Below are 21126 nucleotides of genomic sequence, written 5' to 3'. Positions count from 1 at the left end.
AAGGTTTCTAAATGGTAAAGAGTGCACAAAGAATCTGGTAGGCATTTGATTTTTGTGCTCGAAAAATTTAAGTAGCGAAGATGTTTTAAATTTTCAAAAACATCAGGCAACTCAGTGATTATATACCCACTCAAAGAAAGCATCCTTAGGTAGCCAAGTCTTGGTAACAAATCATCCAAAACAACATTAGTTAAAAAAGGGGCCCGATATCACACATTATGGGTAAAAAAGTACGTAGAGAATTCACTTGATCAAATGCTTCAAACTTCTTCACTGTGTCATATGTTCCAACAATATAAGAAGAATGTCGAGTGCGATTTGAGAACTTCCATTTCTTATCACCCTCTAATTTTGAGCATATTTCCCCTGCAACTACTTGAGCTAAATCATTGATAAGGTCATGCATTACGAATCGGGACTTATCTTTACTGGATGTTTGAAAGAATCGGGACTTATCTTTACTGGATGTCTGAAAAAATGACCTGGACACTAGATCTTGAAAATATTGATTTCCGAGATCTTTAATTTGAGGCATAGCTTTTTGTTGCAAGAGACCTTCTGCTCTCCATAACAAGATAATTTCTTCTTCCTCAAATTCATAGTCTTTAGGAAGTATGGAGCAATAAGCAAAACATCGTTTCAAGTATGACGGAAGATGATGGTAGCTTAACCGCAAAGCTGGAATTATGCCACACTGCTCTTCTGGTAAGTTCCATATCTCACTCTCATATATTCTTTCCCATTTTCCATGATATTTAACCGTGCGAAGCAAGCTTCCAATGGCTTTTGCAGCCAAAGGTAAGCCATTGCACCTTCTAACAATTTTCTCTCCAATTTCTTTAAACTGGAGATGTCCATCAAAATTTCTTGCTTTTAATGCATGCTGTGTAAATATGGATAAACAATCATCATCCGATAGTTTATCCAAATGAAAAGCTTTGAGCGGATCCACAATAGATGAAACAATTTGAAGACGAGTGGTTACAATGATATGGGTCCCTGCTCCAAACGGAGACCGTAAGATGGTCCAATCATTATAATTCTCGTTCCAAATGTCATCTAAAACAAGCAAGAATCTTTTCCCAGACAACTTCTCCTTCAACTTAACTTGAAGTAAATTCAAGTCATTCTCGTCACGAGAGTCAGGATCGATGGATTTTAAAATTGTCCTGGTTATATTAACTGCGTCAAAATTATCAGAAACGCATACCCAGGCTTTGTGGTGAAAAGACTGGTTGATGGTGGCATCATTGTAAACAAGCTGAGCAAGAGTTGTTTTACCCATCCCTCCCATGCCGACGATGGAAAGGACTGAAACTCCGTTGGAGTTATCACCTTTGAGAAACTCAATCATTTCTGTCTTCTCCTTGTGTCTGCCAACATACTCCACAACTCCATCCAGTACGGAAGTTGGTTGCAGCCTAGGTTGCTTTCCCTTGGAGGTTGGAGCTTGAGACAAGATCTCACTCAACCCCAAACTACTTCTTCGAGTAGTCAAACTATTCAGTCTAGCAGTGATCTCTTTCACCTTCGGAATCATGGAATTCGTAAACAGGAAAGAAGTGGGAGCGAAACTAGTACCAGTAAAGCAGGTAGGAATGAGTTTCCGTACCTTGCTAGTGCTGGCTTGAGCTCTTCATAAGCGAACTCATCCAAGATGTCATCCACATCGTAAGCCAAGTCCTGGAGATCCTCCAACCATTTCTTCACACCCATGTTCTTGATCTGCTTCTCCTCTGCATCGTCCAACACTGCTTGGATATCAGGCAATATGGACTGCCACTGCTTGAGCTGCTGGTGGAGTTGCTTATGATCAGCAACAAAGTTGAGCGCAGAGTCGAGCGATTTGCCCACCAACAAGTCCAGGAACCCAGAAAGAGCAGCCTCTCCAATGACAGACATGGTGGAATTATGAGAAAGAAGATGAAGAGAGAAATGAACAAGCCAAAATGGAAAGTCAGGGAACAAAAAAAGAAAGAAAGGGAAATGGAATCTGCAAAATTAGTGAAGTTGAAGAATTTGGCACTATTTTTTATACATCCAATAATTCAGACTATGAGTTGGGAAGTAGAGGGGCTCGGGTAAAAATATAGGCCTGAAATATGAATTTGAGTAGAAAAATAAGGTCCGTTTAGAAAACGGGTCGAGTCTCAGGTACTACTTTTTTTTTAGACCCGGCATAGTCTGAATATAATAAATATATATTTTTTATTTTTAAAAATATTTTTTTAATTTTTTTAAAAATTTTAGTGTTTATTAAAAAATAGACCAGACCCGAGCTTAAGAATTTTTTCCCAAACCAGGTTTAGACAAAATTTTAAGCTCATATTTCAGGCTGGTGGGCTTGAGCTTAAGACACGGACTAAAATTTTTTTATAGGTCCGACCTGACGCGGCCCATAAGCACCTCTATTGGGAAGGCAGTGGAATGTGAAAAAGGATCCCAAGTGGTTGTTGATGGGGAAAAGACAACGAAAGTGGAAATTAGAGAGGTCTCAGTCCATGAAATTATTGCACCCTCTCGTTTATCATCTCCCTGCAATTATTTGAATAGTTTTTCTTTAATTTTTCATCTATTTTAATCATTAAATTTGTATTTATTTTTGTTAAATCACTTCAAAATAAATTTTATACTATCATTCCTCCAAAATAATTATATTTTTACATCATGTTTTTATAATATATGATGTGATCATAAATTAAACCCTTAATTATAGTGATTAATGTTCCATTTTGGAAAACATTTTATATTAATTAATTATAAGAAAACCTTTTTATGGAGAAGTGTGTTTATACTAATTATATTATAGAAAAGTATGTTTGATAATAGGCCTTGATATCTTTATTGGGCTTAATTTTAATAAATTCTTTAATGAGATGTGATTAATTTTAGATTTATTATTTAATTTTGATTCGGTGTAAAAATAATCTCAAAAAATAAAAAAGAGTCGGAAATACGAATTATCATAAAAAATAATAATACGAATTATCGTTGTGGAAATTTGCTTAAATAAAAACAAAATATACATTTGAATCTTCAACTCCAGGTAAGAAAATGCGCAAGCAGTGACCTCATGTCAGTCACATCCTTATTTGATTTTCAACTCCCTCAAAAGGCATGAGGAAAATCTAGCGTGGGGTACCTTGTCCCATCAAAATTTTTAACTTCTTTAAAAATTATAATATAATAATAGTCAATTTACTTTTTAACTCCCAAAAATAAAGTGTTCAAATCTGGCCCTTAAATTGTTTGGAGTAAACACAAGTTTATTAAACTATTAATAAATTTATATTTTGGTCACTTAATTTTAAAAAATTATAAAAAAATTATTGAATTATTCAAAAAATTTTATTTAAGTCACTGAACTATTTAAAAGTTTTTATCTAAGTCACTACTTTGTTATGTTTTTTTCCTAAAAAAATTAAGCCAGTGAACTCCAAGTAACGATTCAACAAATACCCATCAACAAGTACAATAATACACCTTAGGTCCAAGTTAATTAGATGGTCAATGTTGTAGATCGAAGAAGAAAGTTGTTAAAATTTTTGTTAGTGAATATTGATTTTTTTTTTTGTGAATTACAATAGGAGGGCAAAGCCCTAATAACAACACGACTAGAGCGATTCGAATTTAGGCCACACCTGAGACGTTGAACACAAGTATTTCACGAGGACATATAACACATGTTTTTTAAATTCATGGCTAAAATAATAATAAAAACCTCTTTATTTTATTGTATTCAAATAATAATAAAAAACCACGGTTTTAGTCGTACCGGCCGGTGCCGCCGTTCTACTGTTATAGTGCAACAAGCAACACCCTTTTCCATACTAATGAAAATTTTGGTTTGTACCGTTCGCATTGGCCGGAACATAGTACACCTGCTGCTGCATGAATAATGTTAAAAAATATAAAACTTTTAACTATTTTCTATTAGACTAAATATTTAATTGAAATTGACCAATAAAAAAATTATTACACTAGAAAGTGAAGTTTAACATTTAAAATTTTTTTTGGAGCATACTTTTTCATTTAAGATATAAAAATTAAAATATAATAAAAAACTCACTCACCTCGTTATCATAGAAAAATCTTCACTCGCCCTTCAGTTTTTTTTATTGAAAAACCCCTCATCCTTTGATTTCTTTTTTCTACTTAATTTTAAATTTATTGAATAATGAGTTTTTACTTGTGGAGTTTATTAATCAATATTTTATATAATTGATGAATAGTTTTATATTAGAAATTCATTTATAATAATTTATTTGATATTTGTATATTTATTTATATAAATATATTAAATATTTTAAAAAATATCGATAAATTCAAACTGATACATAAAATAGACTAATACCAATACATACCGGTTCTCATAGAAAAGTGGTACTTATACCAATGTGGTAATGACTACCTTGAAAGCAAGTATGTGGGTGGCTATAATGTTTGATGCTTTGTTTTCTTTGAATATTTTGCTTTGATGCTTTTGATCTGTGCTGATCTTTGAGTGTTACTATTGGGATATATATGGCTATCTGAATTTTTATGATTTGCTATGCATTGATTGTGGTTGTTTTATTAATAAATTTATGTTTTGGATTGAGAAAAAGAAAAAGAAATTCGAAACACAAAAAAGAAAATAGAGAAAGTGAACACAATAATATACGTGGTTCGGGAATATTCCCTACATCCAAGGGCAGAACCAAAAAACGAAATTCACTACTAAAAATTGGAGATTACAATGGAATTACATCATAAAAAATAAAATACCTTGCCAATAACTATCCACAAACTTTGAATGGATTCATAGTCTGAGAAATTCGGTAAGCTAAGATGGACATCTTTGAGATTGGACAGAACAATATTTTAGGAACTCTGTTATCTTACATGTGTTAAATTGAGCTCTCTAATGCCATGTTGTAACGTGTACTGTATCCTTCCATTAATCCTGGAAGGATCAAACTATCACGTAAAAGACTTGTTCTTCTGAAAAACCATTGGTTAATAGTACTACGAAATGTCAAATATTTTTAACTAAAATCCCATTCTCATATACCAAAATAGGTTAGAAATTAGAAGATGCAAATGAAAACAGACCATTCAATTTGCTGAATAAATGTTGCAGAGAATTGACTAACCGCTTTACTAAATCAAATAAGCTGAAGCAGATGAGTTGAAGCTCACTATTTCTCGCCAATTTAGCCTTCAATGCCTGCAAAAATTGAATACAAAATATATAAGACTTGTTTCTGTTATCATGTTGTTCATGAGGTCAATCAGATATATAAAAAATAAAGCTATGAAATTTATAAATGTTTAAAATGCGTTTCACACCTGTGGTTTGAGTGTGGAGAAATCGATACCAGATTTTGCTGCTTAACTTTCAATTTAATTCCCTCGGGATGACTGTTTTAAAATCAATTTTAACAAAAGGTATGTGGGAAATCTTGGACCACTCTCGTCCTTTACCCCTACTGCACCCTTCTTCTAGCAACGGGCAACGCCAAATAAATAGACGCTCAAGCGAGAGAAGCATATCTTTTTCTGGAAGAGAGGCGAGCTTAGGACAATCATAGATGCCCAATTGTTGAAGAGAGGTGAGGTGTTGTAAGCCCTTGGAGCACATGAATTCCAAATTTTCAAATCTATGGATGCTGATATCGGTGAGAGAAGGAGGCAGCATCACTCCTATCGCTTCTTCTGGAAATGACACCACACGTGAGCATCCTTCACCGCTGATGTTGAGTTTTTGAAGAGAGGTGAGTCTATAAAATCCCCATTGAACAAGTGATGTATAAATTTCGGGTGCGTTTGAGATTGCAAGTGATGTGAGGTTGGCAGGGAAACCCTCTTCTGGAAAGGAATCAGCCGAACAATAAGACACTTTTAATTCTCGAAGAGAGGTGAAGTTGTTGATGCACTTGGGAAGGACTCCAAAATTTCCACAATTCTCAATTGCGAAAACTCTGAGATTTGTGGTGGGCAACACACTTTCTTCAAATGAAACCATATTCGGACACAAATTTATTCGAATCTCCTGAAGATGGCTGAGCTTGTCTAATCCCCGCGGTAATGATTTACTTTTTTCAGCATCATCAATGACAATGCTTTCGAGATCAGTGGTTTCAAGGAAGTCTTGGGCTATGCATTCCAACACTGGACAATCATGAATAAATAGCTTTTTAAGCATTACGGGTAACTTGGCGTTTAAAAATAACCTACCTAGCTTTGAACAATGGAAAATATCGAGACATTGAAGCCGATTGCATATATCGCCCCTTGATGATAACCATATTAGAGATGGACAGTTGATTATTTGCAAGCGCTCAAGAAGACAAGTGTTGCTACTCATACTCTTATTATTATTTTCTTTTTATATTGCAAATTCACGCAATTCCCAATCCTCAGCTCTTTTAAAGCAGGAGAAAAGTTACTCTCTTCAAAACAAACCAAGCCTGGACAGTTTTCAAGTTGTATTCTTCTAATGAATGGGAAAGCACGTAAGGCTTGTGGTAGTCTATTGAGCCTTTCACAAAAATTTATATACAGAGAACCTGGAATCTTGTCAAGTTGCAATCTCTCCTCCTCTGTTTCCAAAGAGACCAATTGCGGACAATTCGAAATCCCGATGAAACGATGCCCGATTAATCTTAACCCAATTTGCGATAAAGATCCCAGCTCCTTCCAACCAGAGATCTCGAATGTTTCGGAGTTTGCAAATCTCAACATTATCCTCTCTGCTGAAATATTAAAATTTGAAATTTTTGAAACAGACACAACTTTCAAGGAGGTAACCTTCTGTACAGACAAAGAACCTTCATCCACCAATTCTTCACACCCTTGAACCCTTAATTCACACAGCAAGGGAAAACTTGAAATTGAAACTACCAGTCTCTGACACTCATAGATTTCAAGTGTCTGCAAGGATTGAAGGATGGTTGGCAACCTTCCCAACAATACAGGACATCTTACAATTGAAAGCTTACGAAGGCTGGGGAATTTCGATACTTGCTCATCATCTTCACATAGGTCCCACTCCTCCCAATTCACCATGTTGTCAAAACGCAGAGACTCTAATGATGCAAAAGCATTTGATTGATTTTCTCCAAACAACTCAGCACCAATCTTGTGTACTTGATCCAAACCACTAATTGAAAGATCTTTTAACAACAACAACCTTCCAATCGATGGTAGAGATTTGCAATTTTTACAATTGCGAAGCTCCAATGACAACATATTTTTGAAGGAAGGATCTGCAATCCAAGTAGAGAATTTTGCACCACCATAATTCTCAATGACGAGTTGCTCAAGCTTTTTTGGAGGACAAAGAGAGTCCAACACCCATTCTTCAACTTCTTTATTCCTTGAAGCCATTTCAAACTTTTCACTCCAATGCAATACCAATCGATGAATCCCCTGCTTCTCATTTAACTTGGCTTCCCCTGCATCTTCACCATTAACATTCTCCAACCCAGAAAGACGGAAATCACCTTTGAGGTTTGACAAATATTTCAAACCTCTAATATAACTACCATCACCTTCCCCTATTATAAAATCAGTTAACCTTTGAAGTTTCGTTAGCTTATCAATTCTAAAAGGAATCCTTTCTATTGACTTCGCACCTCTGATATCAAGATAATGCAAGTTGACAAGATTTTCCATCTTTGAAGGTAAACTTTGAAGCATGAAACAGCAATTTAATAATAAAGTTTCCAAATGGTAAAGAGTGCACAAAGAATCAGGTAAGCATTTGATACGGGTGCCGGAAAAATTTAAGTAGCGAAGATGTTTAAAATTTTCAAAAACATCAGGCAACTCAGTGATCCAATACCCACTCAAAGAAAGCATCCTTAAGCAGCCAAGTCTTGGTAACAAATCATCCAAAACAACATTAGTTAAAAAAGGCACCCGATAATCACTAGAAAACTTTAAGGGTAGAAAAGTACGTAAAGAAGTCACTTGATCAAATGCTTCAAACTTCTTCACTGTGTCATAATCACTGACAAGATAAGAAGAATGTCGAGTGCGATTTGAGAACTTCCATTTCTTATCACCCTCTAATTTTGAGCATATTTCCCCTGCAACTACTTGAGCTAAATCATTGATAAGGTCATGCATTACGAATCGGGACTTATCTTTACTGGATGCCTGAAAAAATGACCTCGACACTAGATCTTGAAAATATTGATTTCCGAGATCTTTAATTTGAGGCATAGCTTTTTGTTGCAAGAGACCTTCTGCTCTCCATAACAAGATAATTTCTTCTTCCCCAAATTCATAATCTTTAGGAAGTATGGAGCAATATGCAAAACACCGTTTCAAGTATGACGGAAGATGATGGTAGCTTAACCGCAAAGCTGGAATTATGCCACACTGCTCTTCTGGTAAGTTCCATATCTCACTCTCATATATTCTTTCCCATTTTCCATGATATTTAACCGTGCGAAGCAAGCTTCCAATGGCTTTTGCAGCCAAAGGTAAGCCATTGCACCTTCTAACAATTTTCTCTCCAATTTCTTTAAACTGGAGATGTCCATCGAAATTTCTTGCTTTTAATGCATGCTGTGTAAATATGGATAAACAATCATCATCCGATAGTTTATCCAAATGAAAAGCTTTGAGCGGATCCACAATAGATGAAACCATTTGAAGACGAGTGGTTACAATGATATGGGTCCCTGCTCCAAACGGAGACCGTAAGATGGTCCAATCATTATAATTCTCGTTCCAAATGTCATCTAAAACAAGCAAGAATCTTTTCCCAGACAACTTCTTCTTCAACTTAACTTGAAGTAAATCCAAGTTACTGTAATCAATTGACTTAGAAGTGATGGACTCTAAAATTGCCTTTGTTATAGCAATTGCATCAAAATTATCAGAAACGCATACCCAGGCCCTGAGATCAAAAGACTCGTTGATGGTGGCCTCATTGTAAACAAGCTGAGCAAGAGTTGTTTTACCCATCCCTCCCATGCCGACGATGGAAAGGACTGAAACTCCGTTGGAGTTATCACCTTTGAGAAACTCAATCATTTCTGTCTTCTCCTTGTGCCTGCCAACATACTCCACAACTCCATCCAGTACGGAAGTTGGTTGCAGCCTCGGTTGCTTTCCCTTGGAGGTTACAGCTTGAGACAAAATCTCACTCAACCCCAAACTACTTCTTCGAGTAGTCAAACAAGTCAGTCTATCAGTGATCTCTTTCACCTTGGGAATCATGGAATTCTTAAACTGGAAAGAAGTGGGAGTGAAAATACTACGAATGAGTTTCTGTATCTTACTAGGTCTGGCTTGAGCTTGAGTGTCTTGGAGATTGAGGCGTAACTCTTCATAAGCGAACTCGTCCAAGATGTCATCCACATCGTAAGCCAAGTCCTGGAGATCCTCCAACCATTTCTTCACACCCATGTTCTTGATCTGCTTCTCCTCTGCATCGTCCAACACTGCTTGGATATCAGGCAATATGGACTGCCACTGCTTGAGCTGCTGGGGGAGTTGGTCGTGATCAGCAACAAAGTTGAGTGCAGAGTCAAGCGATTTGCCCACCAACAAGTCCAAGAACCCAGAAAGAGCAGCCTCTCCAATGACAGACATGGTGGAATTATGAGAAAGAAGATGAAGAGAGAAATAAACAAAGCCAAAATGGAAAGTCAGGGAACAAAAAAGAAAGAAAGGGAAATGGAATCTGCGAAAGTAGAGAAAGTTGAGGAAATTGGCACAATATCCTTGAAGCATGTAAGAATTCAGACTATTTGGCAATGAGTTGGAAGTCGTTGAGTACAGATAAAGAAGCTGCTTTGCGTTTTAATGGGAAAGGAAAAATGGAAATGATGGGACCTTTGGTTTTGAATTTTGATGCTCTTCTTTTCTCTTGCTTCTGGTCATTATCCCAAAATATAGCAAACACCAGTACTGTAAATTTTTTAATCACAAATATTTGCAGTATTTAGCATATATAGATTTGTAAATTCTTGGTCTAATTCACTGAATCAAAACTCTACTGAAATTCAAGACAGATTGTAGTTGTATTGTTAGTTCACTTACTATTTTACCATTTATACTATTATTTTAAACTTTTAATTAAGTTGATATTAAGAGTTAAGGTTTAAGTTTGACTTGATTCGTTTTTAAATTTATAATATTTCATATTATGTTATATTTATATATTTTATAATTTAAAACATATCAAAAAATAAATTTATATTAAATATATAATAATACTTTAATATAAATATTAAAATAATGTAATATAAATATATTTTTTAAAATTTAAAAAATAATATAAACATACCTAAAATAAACTTAAATTAATCTTGAATAAATATGGAGGAGTTGATATGGACCGGCTGATGGCATTGATTTTAAGCATCCAATAATGAGTTGGAACGCATTGGATTGTAATAAAGAAGGACCCCAAGTGGTTGTTGATGGGAAAAAGGACAATGGAAGTGGAAATTAAATAGGTCTCAGTCCATGAAATTATTGTATCCTCTCATTTCTTATCTCCATGCAATTAGTTATATAGTTTTTTTAGGCATAATGGTGAATGAATTTTTGTTAACTTTTTTTTTTGTGACATATATTTAGATTGTTACCTAGAAGATTAGTCGGCATTTAAATTTAAAAAAAGTTAATTAAATATTGGTATCTCATTTATGTGTGTGCAACTTTAACAAAATTAAAAAGGGTTAATTTTTCCATTCATTTTAGAGGGTTTTGACAAAAAAACACATGTTTAAGGACTAAAAAGATAATTTTAGATGAAAGACTAAAATGACTATTTTTGTAAAATTGGAAGGTCATATGAATCGTTATGTGGGACCAAAGTGGGTTAAAGTGTTTGCAACTCTAAAATAGATGGACCTACTAGTGTTACAAGTCGTAGATCAAAGCTTGTGATCATTGCGTACAAAATAATTTATAGAGGTCAATTTATTAAATGGGGCACATTTGACCCACATGAACTGGTTTGATTCGTAGAACCCATGAAAAAACTAATCTACTTAAAGTCTTGGCAACCCAGTGAAACACACCACTAAAACTAAAGTTACCAGGATAAATAGTGTAAATCCTAAAAAGATAATATTGTGTAGAGTTTAAATCTATTAGAATTCTCAATTGTAGATAGGTTTTAATCTCGTCGATATAACTCAGTCTGTATCGTTCGATTTCAAGAGCTCAACTATAAATAGAGTCCCCTTCATTTGTAATCACTCCATCCACTTCATATCTATTTGAACATAAGGTATGTAGGCAATCTTGGACCACTCTCATCCTTTACCCCTACTGCACCCTTCTTCTAGCAACGGGCAACGCTGAATAGATAGACGCTCAAGCGAGAGAAGCATATCATTTTTCGGAATAGATGTGAGCTTAGGACAATCATAGATTCGCAATTCTTGAAGAGAGGTCAGGTATTCAAAGCCCTTGGAGCACATGAATTCCAAATTCTCAAAATTTTTAATGGAAATAAATGTGATAGAAATATGCAGTGTCATTCCTATCCTTCTTCTGGAAACGACACCATATTGGAGCATCCTTCACCACTGATGTTAAGTTGCTGAAGAGAGGTGAGTATGTTGAGGTTGGTAGGGAAACCCTCTTCTGGAAAAGAGTCAGCCGAACAATAAGACACATTTAATTCTCGAAGAGAGGTGAAGTTGTTTATGCACTTAGGAAGGAGTCGGATAATAATTACTAGAAAACATTAAGGGTAGAAAAGTACGTAAATAGTTTATTTGATAAAATGCTTCAAATTTCTTCATTGTTTCATATGTATTCACAATATAAGAAGAATGTCGAATGCGATTTGAGAACTTTGTTGGAACAATGGCAGCAGCATTGAACAAATTTTCAAAACAGAAACGATGAAGATCGAAGCAAAAAGAATAGCAAAACAAAACAACAAATAAAACTTGAATGCACAGCAAAATTTGTAACTGAACAACTTGTTGTTTTTATTCAAAATTTGAAAACATATATATTGGAGTTACAATTTAACATAGTTGACAGTTACCTAATGATATAACTGCTCCCACTTAAACTAAACTAATACAAGCTTAAGTCAAATACAAAGATAAGCTGACATGCTAGCTTTTACATCAAAATCCAATCACAAACTTAATCCTACTGACTTTGGAAGCTAGTTAAAACTGAACTAAGCAAAATTACATGACAACAAAATGACCAAATCAGATTACTTCATTCGATCCAATTTCATCCTTGCACACCAAGCAATGCTGCTGAGCTCGATGGCCAACCATGCTGCTGGTTTCATGTTGCTTTGCAGTCCAGCTTTCAACACTCCTCATTGGAATGTAAGCAATACATACCAATTCCACTTCTCAATGCCTCAAATCGAACAGCTCCTAAGGGCTTAGTTAGCATGTCAGCCAATTGTGCCCCTGAACTACAATGAACAAGGCTGACTTCTTTTGTTTGTTCAGCCTCTCGAACAAAATGCAACTTAATTTTAAAATGTTTAGTTTTATCATGGAACACAGGGTTCTTAGCTATAGCAACTGCTGACTGATTGTTCACCCAAATTTTGGTTGCTTCAGCTTGAGTTTCATTAAGGTCTTGAAGCAATTTCCTAAGCCAAATTGCCTGATTAACAGCTGCTGTAGCTGCAATATACTCTGCTTAAGCTGTTGACTGAGCAATAGTTTGTTGCTTCTTTGAACTCCAGTAAAACATACCCGATCCAAGTGTGAAGAAGTATCTAGAGGTACTCTTCATGTCATCAAGGGATCTTGCTCAGTCACTGTCTGAGTATCCTTCTAATTTCAGTTCTTTTCCACTTTTAAACATTACACCAAAGTTGGCAGTGCCTTTAATGTATCTAAGGACCCTCTTTGCATCCTTCAAATGAGCCTCATTATAGCAGTGCATGAACCTCGATAGCAAACTGACACTAAACATGATGTCTGGTCTGATTGCAGTTAAATACAGCAAGCAACCCACTAGGCTTCGATAGTGCCTCTCATCAACCCTTTCTAGATCACCACTGCTAGTCAATTTTTCATCTTGAGCCACTGGTGTACTGACTGTTTTACAGTTTTACATGCAAAATTTACTAAGGATCTTCAAAGCATATGTTTGTTGGATGATGAATATACCTCGATCAAATTGATGAACTTCCATGCCAAGGAAGTATGTCATGATCCCCAAATCAGTCATCTCGAACACTTGCTGTATTTGAACCTTGAACTTATCAATGAGCTCAACTTTGCTCCCTGTCACTAACAAATCATCCACATACAAGGAGACAATCAGCAAAGTTTCTAGGTCTGACTTCTTAACATAAAGGGTTGGTTCATTAAGACTCTTCACAAATCCAAGTTTAGACAGGTAAGTGTCAACTCTGTCATACCAGGCCCTTGGAGCCTGTTTCAGACTATAAAGGGCATTTTTCAATCTGTATACCTCATCTTCATGTCCAGCAACTTTGAAACCATCTGGTTGCTCAATGAATATCTCCTCCTTGAGAAAGCTATTCAAAAATGCTGATTTCACATCTAATTGATGAACCCTCCAATGTTTCTGAATAGCTAAGGCAAACAGGAGCTTGATCGTGTCCAGTCTTGCTACTGGAGCAAATGTCTCCAAGAAGTCAACACCATATTGCTGACTGTAGCCCTTCACCACAAGCTTGGCCTTGTGCTTGTTCAGAGAGCCATCAGCATTGTACTTGGCTCTATACACCCACTTAACACGTATGACCTTCTTGTGTTCTGGTCTGTTCACTAACGCCCATGTCTGATTCTTGTCAATCATTTCCAACTTAGCCTCCATAGCTTTCATCCAATTTCTATCTTTGACAGCCTCCTCAAAATCTGAAGGCTCAATCACAGCAACACTGCACCTTTGATAGACATCAGCTAAGATCCTGGTGCCCCTCACTGGTGTATCGTCAATAGCATCATCATTTGGTCTTTCTTCTGTAGGCTCAGCAACCAAGTCCATCAGATCCATTTCAGACATGCCTGATCTAACACCATTCCAGTTCCACACCTTTTCTTCATCAAACTTCACATCTCTGCTGACTAGAACCTTCTTTGCTGTAGGATCATACACTCTATAACCTTTTTTGTTGCTGCTATAGCCAACAAAGATTCCTGGAGTAGCCCTGCTCTCGAGCTTAGTTCTCTTCTCCACTGGAATAAGATCATAACACACAGCCAAACACTTTCAAGTGTGTTACCACTGGTTTGACTCAATGCCAAGCCTCAAAAGGTGTTTTATCCTTGATCGCCGAGTTGGCGACCTATTGAGCAGTATATCTTGAGGTGTTGATCGCTCACCAAAATCGACTTGGAAGCTTGCTTTGAAACAACAGACACCTGGCTATGTTCAGCACAGTTCTACTTTTCCTTTTACAAACTCCATTCTGTTAAGGAGTATAAACTGTTGTAAGCTGATGATGAATCCTAGCACTGTTACAAAGCTTTTGAAATTTTTCACTCACATATTCTGAGCCATTATCAGTCCTTAAAGCTCTAATTTTGTAGCCTAACTGATTTTCAGCATATGCCTTGAATTTGCAGAAGACCTCAAATACCTCTGACTTCTACTTCAAGAAGTAGACCCAACACAACCTTGTTAAATTATCTATAAACAGGACAAAATACCTGTTGCCACTGATTGAAGGTGTTCTCATAGTGCCACAAATATCAGAGTGCACCAATTCGAGCTTATTTTGAGCTCTTCAAGCACTATCAGCAGGAAAAGGCAATCTAGCCTGCTTACCAAGCTGACAAATCTCACAAACAGCCTCATTAACTTTAATTTTTGAAATGTCATCAACTAGTTTTAATCTATATAACAGATCAAGGGATCTGAAATTGGCATGGTCTAATCTCCTATGCCACAAGTCAGTGCTATCAGCAATGCTGGTGTATGCATTTCTTTCCATTTGGCTAACATCCAGCATGAAGCACCTATCAACCATAGAGACTGTAACTAGCTCCTGACCATGCATGTCTTGAACAATAAAGCAACCATCATTAAAGACCAATATATAGCCCTTTTCAACTAATTGGCCTACACTAAGCAAGTTCTGGTCTAAGTCAGGCACAAAAAGCACATAAGTGATTAGCTTATTACCTGAACTAGTGTTTACCAGCACATTGCCCTTGCCCTTAGCCTCAATCAGCTTACCATCTCCAATTCTGATTTTTGAGTGAAAGCTTCTGTCCAGGTCCTTAAACAGCTTCACATCTACTGCCATATAGTGTGAGCAGCCATTGTCTAGTAGCCAACCACTGTTGGCCTTTGTTGTGCCAACAAAATAGGTTGCTGTAAACACATGCTCCTCTTGAGCTTGCAAATCCTCAACAGGTCGAGCTTGTTGCTGAGTAGCCTCCTTTAGTTTGCCCTTGCACACCTTTTCCACATGGCCAAACTGCTTGCACTTTCTGCATTGGATGTCTGGCCTAAACCAACAGTATTTTTCTGAGTGTGTTGTCTTCTTGCAGTGAACACATGGTGGAAACACCCTTTTTGCTTCATCTCTTCCTGATTTGGCCCTCCTATTGTGCCAAGGCTTTTTACCTTTTGCACCCACACTCGAGCCTTCACTGGCCTTTGCCTGGAAAGCAGCTTCAGGATTCTCCTCCTGCCTATTTGCCCTCCTTTGCTCAAGTGCATACAGGGAGTTTATCAGCTCAGACAATGAAATGGCTGACAAGTCCCTCGAGTCCTCAAGTGAAAAGATTTTTTACTCAAATTTCTCAGGGAGAGTTGTGATGACCTTTTCAACAACTCTACTCTCTGTGAAGTCCACTCCCAGGAGCCTTATGCTGTTGACAATGGCCATTATTCTGTCTGAGTACTACTTGATGGTCAGAGACTCCTTCATCCTCAAATTCTCAAAGTCTCTCCTGAGGTTGATCACCTGTTGTTGCCTTGTTTTGTCAATCCACATGAACTCCTTCTTCAGCTTCTCCCATGCCTGCTTAGGTGAATCACAGGCCATAATGTGAGTGAATATCACATTAGACACTCCATTTTGCAGACAGGCCATAGCCTTATGCTTATTGGCTCGCTCCTCAGCATGCTGCCTCATTTGAATAATGATGGGATTGGCTCTCAATGGAAGTGGTTTAGCATCATTCTCGATTACACTCTAGAGATCGTGTGCCTGGAGGTAAGTCTTCATTTTGACTATCCAAATGTGATAGTCTTCTCCAGTGAACACTGGTGGTGGTGGTGGAATGAAACTCATTTTGCTAGACTGAGTTTAAATGCTTCGACCTTTCCTAATTTTAAGCTTATGGTTTTGGTTTGAACACAACAGAATGCAAAGGCCCCTCAAATATTCGGGCTCATGATACCATTTGTTGGAACAATGGCAGCAGCATTGAACAAATTTCCAAAATAGGAACGATGAAGATCGAAGCAAAAAGAATAGCAAAGCAAAACAGCAAATGAAACTTGAATGCACAGCAAAATTTGTAACTGAACAACTTGTTGTTTTTATTCAAAATTTGAAAACATATATATTGGAGTTACAATTTAACATAGTTGACAGTTACCTAATGATATAACTGCTTCCACTTAAACTAAACTAATACAAGCTTAAGTCAAATACAAAGATAAGCTGACATACCAACTTTTACATCAAAATTCAATCACAAACTTAATCCTACTGACTTTGGAAGCTAGTTAAAACTGAACTAAGCAAAATTACATGACAACAAAATGACCAAATTAGATTAGTTCATTCGGTCCAATTTTATCCTTGCACACTAAGCAATGCTACTGAGCTCGATGGCTAACCATGCTGTTGGTTTCATGTTGCTTTGCAGTCCAGCTTTCAACAAACTTCTATTGCTCATCACCTTCCAATTTGAAGCATGTATCTCCTGCAACTACTTGAGCAAAATTATTAATAAGGTCATGCATTACGAATCGGGACTTATCTTTACTAGATATAAAAAAAATGACCTCAATACTAAATCCTGAAAATATTGATTTCCAAGATTTTTAATTTGAGGCATAGCTTTTTGTTGCAAGAAACCTGCTCTCCATAACAAGATATTTATTCTTTCTCAAATTCATAACCTTTAGGAAGTATGGAGTGATATGCAAAGCATCATTTCAAATGTGAAGGAAGGTGATGGTAGCTTAAACGCAAAGCTGGAATTATGCCACACAGTTCTTCTGGTAAGTCCCATATCTCACTCACATATATTCTTTCCCATTCTCCATGATCTTTAACCGTACGTAGTAAGCTTCTGATGGCTTTTGCAGCCAAAGGTAAGCCATTGCACCTTCTAACAATTTTATCTTCAATTGTTTATCCATTCTCGATGTAATTTAACAATGCGTAGCAAGCTTCCAATGGCTTTTGCAGCCAAAGGTAAGCCTTTGCACCTTCTAACAATTTTCTCTCCAATTTCTTTAAACCGGAGATGTCCATCGAAATTTCTTACTTTTAATGCATGTTGTGTAAATATGGATAAACAATCTTCGTTCGATAGTTGATCCAAATGAAAAGCTTTGAGTGGATCCATAATAGATGAAACAGTTTGAAGACGAGTGGTTACAATGATATTGGTCCCTGCTCCAAACGGAGACAGTAAGATGGTCCAATCATAATAATTCTCGTTCCAAATGTTATCTAAAACAAGCAAGAATCTTTTCCCAAACAATTTCTCCTTCAACTTAATTTGAAGTAAATCCAAGTTAATGTAATCACATGACTCAGAAGTGATGGACTGTAAAATTGCCTCTTTTCCAAACTCCATTGGAGTTATCACCTTTGAGCAACGCAATCATTTCTGTCTTCTCCTTGTGTCTACCAACATACTCCATAACTCCATCCAATACAGAAGTTGGTTGCAGCCTGGGTTGCTTTCCCTTTGAGGTTAGAGCTTGAGATAAGATCTCACTCAACCCCAAACTACTCATTCGAGTAGTCAAACTATTCAGTCTAGCAGTGATCTCTTTGACCTTGGGAATCATGAAATTCTTAAATGGAAAAAAAGTGAGAGTGAAACTAGTACCAATATAGTAGGTAGGAATGAGTTTCCGTACCTTGCTAGTGCTAGCTTGCGCTTGAGTCTTTCGGTGCTTGAGACGTAACTCTTCATAAGCAAACTTGTCCAAGATGTCATCAATATCGTAAGCCAAGTCCTGGAGATCCTCCAACCATTTTTTCACTCCATTGTTATTGATCTGCTTCTCCTCTACATCGTCCAAAACTGCTTGGATATCGGGCAATATGGACTCCCACTATTTGAGCTACCGACAGAGTTGCTTATGATCAGCAACAAAGTTGAGTGTAGAGTCGAGCAACTTGCCTCTCCAAGAGCTCTAGAAACACAGCAGCCTTTCCAATGACAGACATGGTGGAATTTGTTGGAACATTTTCAAATATTTATAATGTTCCAATAACTATAAATGAGTGGGTATAATTAATTAAAAGATTTTATTTTTTGATTTTTTGAAAAAATTATAACTATTTAAATAATATTATTTGAATAGTTATAATATTAAATGAATAATTATGTGTTTATTTTAAAGGCATTATTATTCAAAAAGACAACTACTGGTAAAAGATGTTTCTACGAAGAGACATAAAAATTTCTATAAATAAGAATAAGATTTTATTTGGAAAACACACCAACAAATTCTAATATTCTTTCTTTCCTTACTTCATTTTCTAATATTATTAGATTATTCTATAAAATATTACTGCAGAAATCTTTTGTAGAAATTGAGTTTTTGTTATACATTGCTCAGTGCGTAGTGAACTATTTTCGGCAATACAAAATGCAAATAGTCATTGGCTTAATTGTATCCTCGAGATTAATTTGCTTGGAACTCATTTGCACACCGAAGATAGGTGGAGGCGAATATAACCTTAAAGATAGTGATTTGATACACGCCTTGGAACTTTATTCTATTTTTTTTTGTTCAAGTTCCATTCGTATGTTTGATATTTTTCTCACCGGAGATTTGAACTAACAGAATTATAAGAAAGAAGATGAAGAGAGAACTGAACAAAGCGAAAATGGAAACCCAAGGACCAAAATAGAAAGAAAGATGGATTCTGTGTAATTAGTGAAAGTTGAAGAAGTTGGCACAATATTTTTTAAGCATCCAACAATTCAGACTATCACTTGGCAGGCATTGGATTATGATAAAGAAGATGGACCCCAATTGCTGGGAAAAGACAATGAAAGTGGAAATTAAAGAGGTCCCACTCCATGAAATTATTAAGAGGTCCCAGTCCATGAAATTATTGCACCCTCCCAAATGGTTGTTGATGGGAAAAGACAATGAAACTGGAAATTAAAGAGGTACCAGTCCATGAAATTATTGCTCCCATTTTTTCTGTCCCTGCAGTTATATATATAGCTTTTCTTTTAGGCATAATGATCATTCCTAATTTGCATAAAAAATAATTTTAACTATTAAATTTATTTTTTTATCAAATCATTTCAAAATAATTTTAACTATTAAATTTATTTTTTTATCAAATCAATACAGGGTCAATACACCCAATTTATTCCCAAATTCTTCTGAACATCCATTGAAACTCGATAAGTAAATATCAGATTGTGATCCCAAACAAGCCAATGACTTCATCATCATCACAGAAAGCGTAAATTCAATTAAAAAAACCTTTGAACAACACATTTATCAACAGAAAATAGAACCTACTGAAAGGACCAGCAAGTTAACCACTAAACTAGCTACAGCACAATTCTTCTAAGATCTTCCATATTTATAGAGATAGAATTAGGGCACTAGCATATCAATACATTGCAAATAAACCCAACTTATTTTCTAATTCCTCTGATCATTAGATTATGATCAGAAACAAGCTAATGACTTCATCATCATCGAAAGTAAATCCAACTAAAAAAACCCATCAAATTTTAACAACTACAAACCCTTCAACCGTTCCAAAAAGAACCCAATTTTTGTTTAAATTGCAAATTTTGTCGACAGCAAAGAACTGAAATTTTCTTAGAACCTACTCAAAAGGACCAGAAAGTTAAGCACTAAACTAGCTACTACACAATTTTCTAAGATATTCAATATTTATAAGGATAACTTTAGTGCCGATAAACCTAATTTATTTTCAAATTCTTTTGAAAATCCATTGAAACTCGATAAGTAAATATTAGATTACGATCCCAAATAAGCCAAACGACTTCATCATCATCATCATCATCGAAAAGGTAAATCAAATTTAAAAAACCCATAAAATTTCAACAGCTACAAGCCCTTCAACTGTTGAAAAAAAAAAGGAATCCATCTTTTTATTCGAACTACACATTTTATCAACAGAAAACCAAAAGCGTTCACAAAGATCCGTACCCCCTACAGATCCGGATTGAAGTTTGTTTCACAACATCTCAGTCAGAAGAAGATGACGACTCCTCGGCGGCGAGTTTTTCAAGGGCTTTTTGATGTGCCCAAGTCTCGATAGTGAGATCGGGCTTGGCGTTGAGACCGACACCTAGGATAACGATGGTGAGGAAGCTCGTGACGTAGCAAGGCAACTCCCAATCTTCCCATTTACGGGATTGACCTGGTGGTGGTGGTGTCCTATTGAAGAGGTAACCATTGGGCCGTTCTTGGTGACCCGGCGTCGTCCACCGGCTTGGACCGTCGTGGGAGGAGAAGGACCGGAAGAAAAGTCGACGGCGGAGCATGTTGGTCAAAGCCATCGTGGAGGCCTAGCCTTGAAAGATCAAGGATAAATTTGGGGGACTCGTTTTAGGGATTTTATTTGGTTAGTTATTTACTTAGCTTCCTCATAGTGAGAAATGCTCTCTACACGACATCGTTTAGAGTTTGGCCTAAGCCAAAATAAAAATGTAAATGCTCCATTTATTATTAAATGAATGAATTAAATTTATGTAATATTCAAAATATGAAAAAAATCAAAATTCAACAGATTTACATAGCTATATTTTTAAAAATTTTATTATCCTGAAATATTTTGATTTATATAATAAATAATATTTTTCATGTCACTTTTAAAATAATAAATGTTAACTATATTTAAGTGATTATTTTAATAGTATCGATGAAATTAATCCATTTAATAATAAATGGTATACCCACTCAAAGGTAAAAAAGAATGTAAATGTAAAGAATTTACATGAT

At 36.0% G+C, this 21126-nt stretch overlaps 4 protein-coding genes across 8 annotated transcripts in view; all 4 read right to left on the bottom strand.

Annotated features, from left to right (window-relative positions):
• Positions 1–9891, bottom strand: part of LOC128034697 (putative disease resistance RPP13-like protein 1) — a 75400-nt gene extending 65509 nt beyond the window's left edge. For 3 of the 5 annotated variants that reach the window (XM_052623499.1, XM_052623500.1, XM_052623498.1), the window contains exons 1-2: positions 5332–9891; positions 5136–5209 (exon numbers count right to left, since the gene is read on the bottom strand). In XM_052623499.1, coding sequence (XP_052479459.1) covers positions 6346–9732 — 3387 coding nt within the window. In that variant the 5' untranslated portion in view covers positions 9733–9891 and the 3' untranslated portion in view covers positions 5136–5209; positions 5332–6345. Of the gene's footprint in view, positions 1–4660; positions 5210–5331 lie in introns of those variants that run through there. The other 2 variants (XM_052623501.1, XM_052623497.1) reach the window with 2 other exon arrangements.
• LOC128034698 (putative disease resistance RPP13-like protein 1) lies at positions 191–1551 on the bottom strand. Its single transcript, XM_052623507.1, has one exon. It carries the CDS (start codon positions 1538–1540, stop codon positions 191–193), a length of 1350 nt encoding a protein of 449 aa, XP_052479467.1. The 5' UTR covers positions 1541–1551.
• A 7397-nt stretch (positions 9892–17288) lies between the features above and the next one.
• On the bottom strand, positions 17289–18349 carry LOC105801396 (putative disease resistance RPP13-like protein 1). Its single transcript, XM_052624554.1, has 4 exons — positions 18299–18349; positions 18037–18234; positions 17730–17952; positions 17289–17560 (listed from the first exon to the last, which is right to left on the bottom strand). Exons 1-4 carry the CDS (start codon positions 18347–18349, stop codon positions 17289–17291), a joined length of 744 nt encoding a protein of 247 aa, XP_052480514.1.
• Positions 18350–20113: 1764 nt separating this feature from the next.
• On the bottom strand, positions 20114–20750 carry LOC105761663 (uncharacterized). Its single transcript, XM_012579537.2, has one exon. The coding sequence runs from the start codon at positions 20682–20684 to the stop codon at positions 20370–20372; it is 315 nt and encodes a 104-aa protein (XP_012434991.1). The 5' UTR covers positions 20685–20750; the 3' UTR covers positions 20114–20369.
• Positions 20751–21126: the final 376 nt, after the last annotated feature.

The sequence above is a fragment of the Gossypium raimondii genome, chromosome 11, assembly GCF_025698545.1.
Source record: "Gossypium raimondii isolate GPD5lz chromosome 11, ASM2569854v1, whole genome shotgun sequence".
Taxonomy (NCBI): domain Eukaryota; kingdom Viridiplantae; phylum Streptophyta; class Magnoliopsida; order Malvales; family Malvaceae; genus Gossypium; species Gossypium raimondii.
This window is presented reverse-complemented; position numbering and strand designations above follow the sequence as displayed.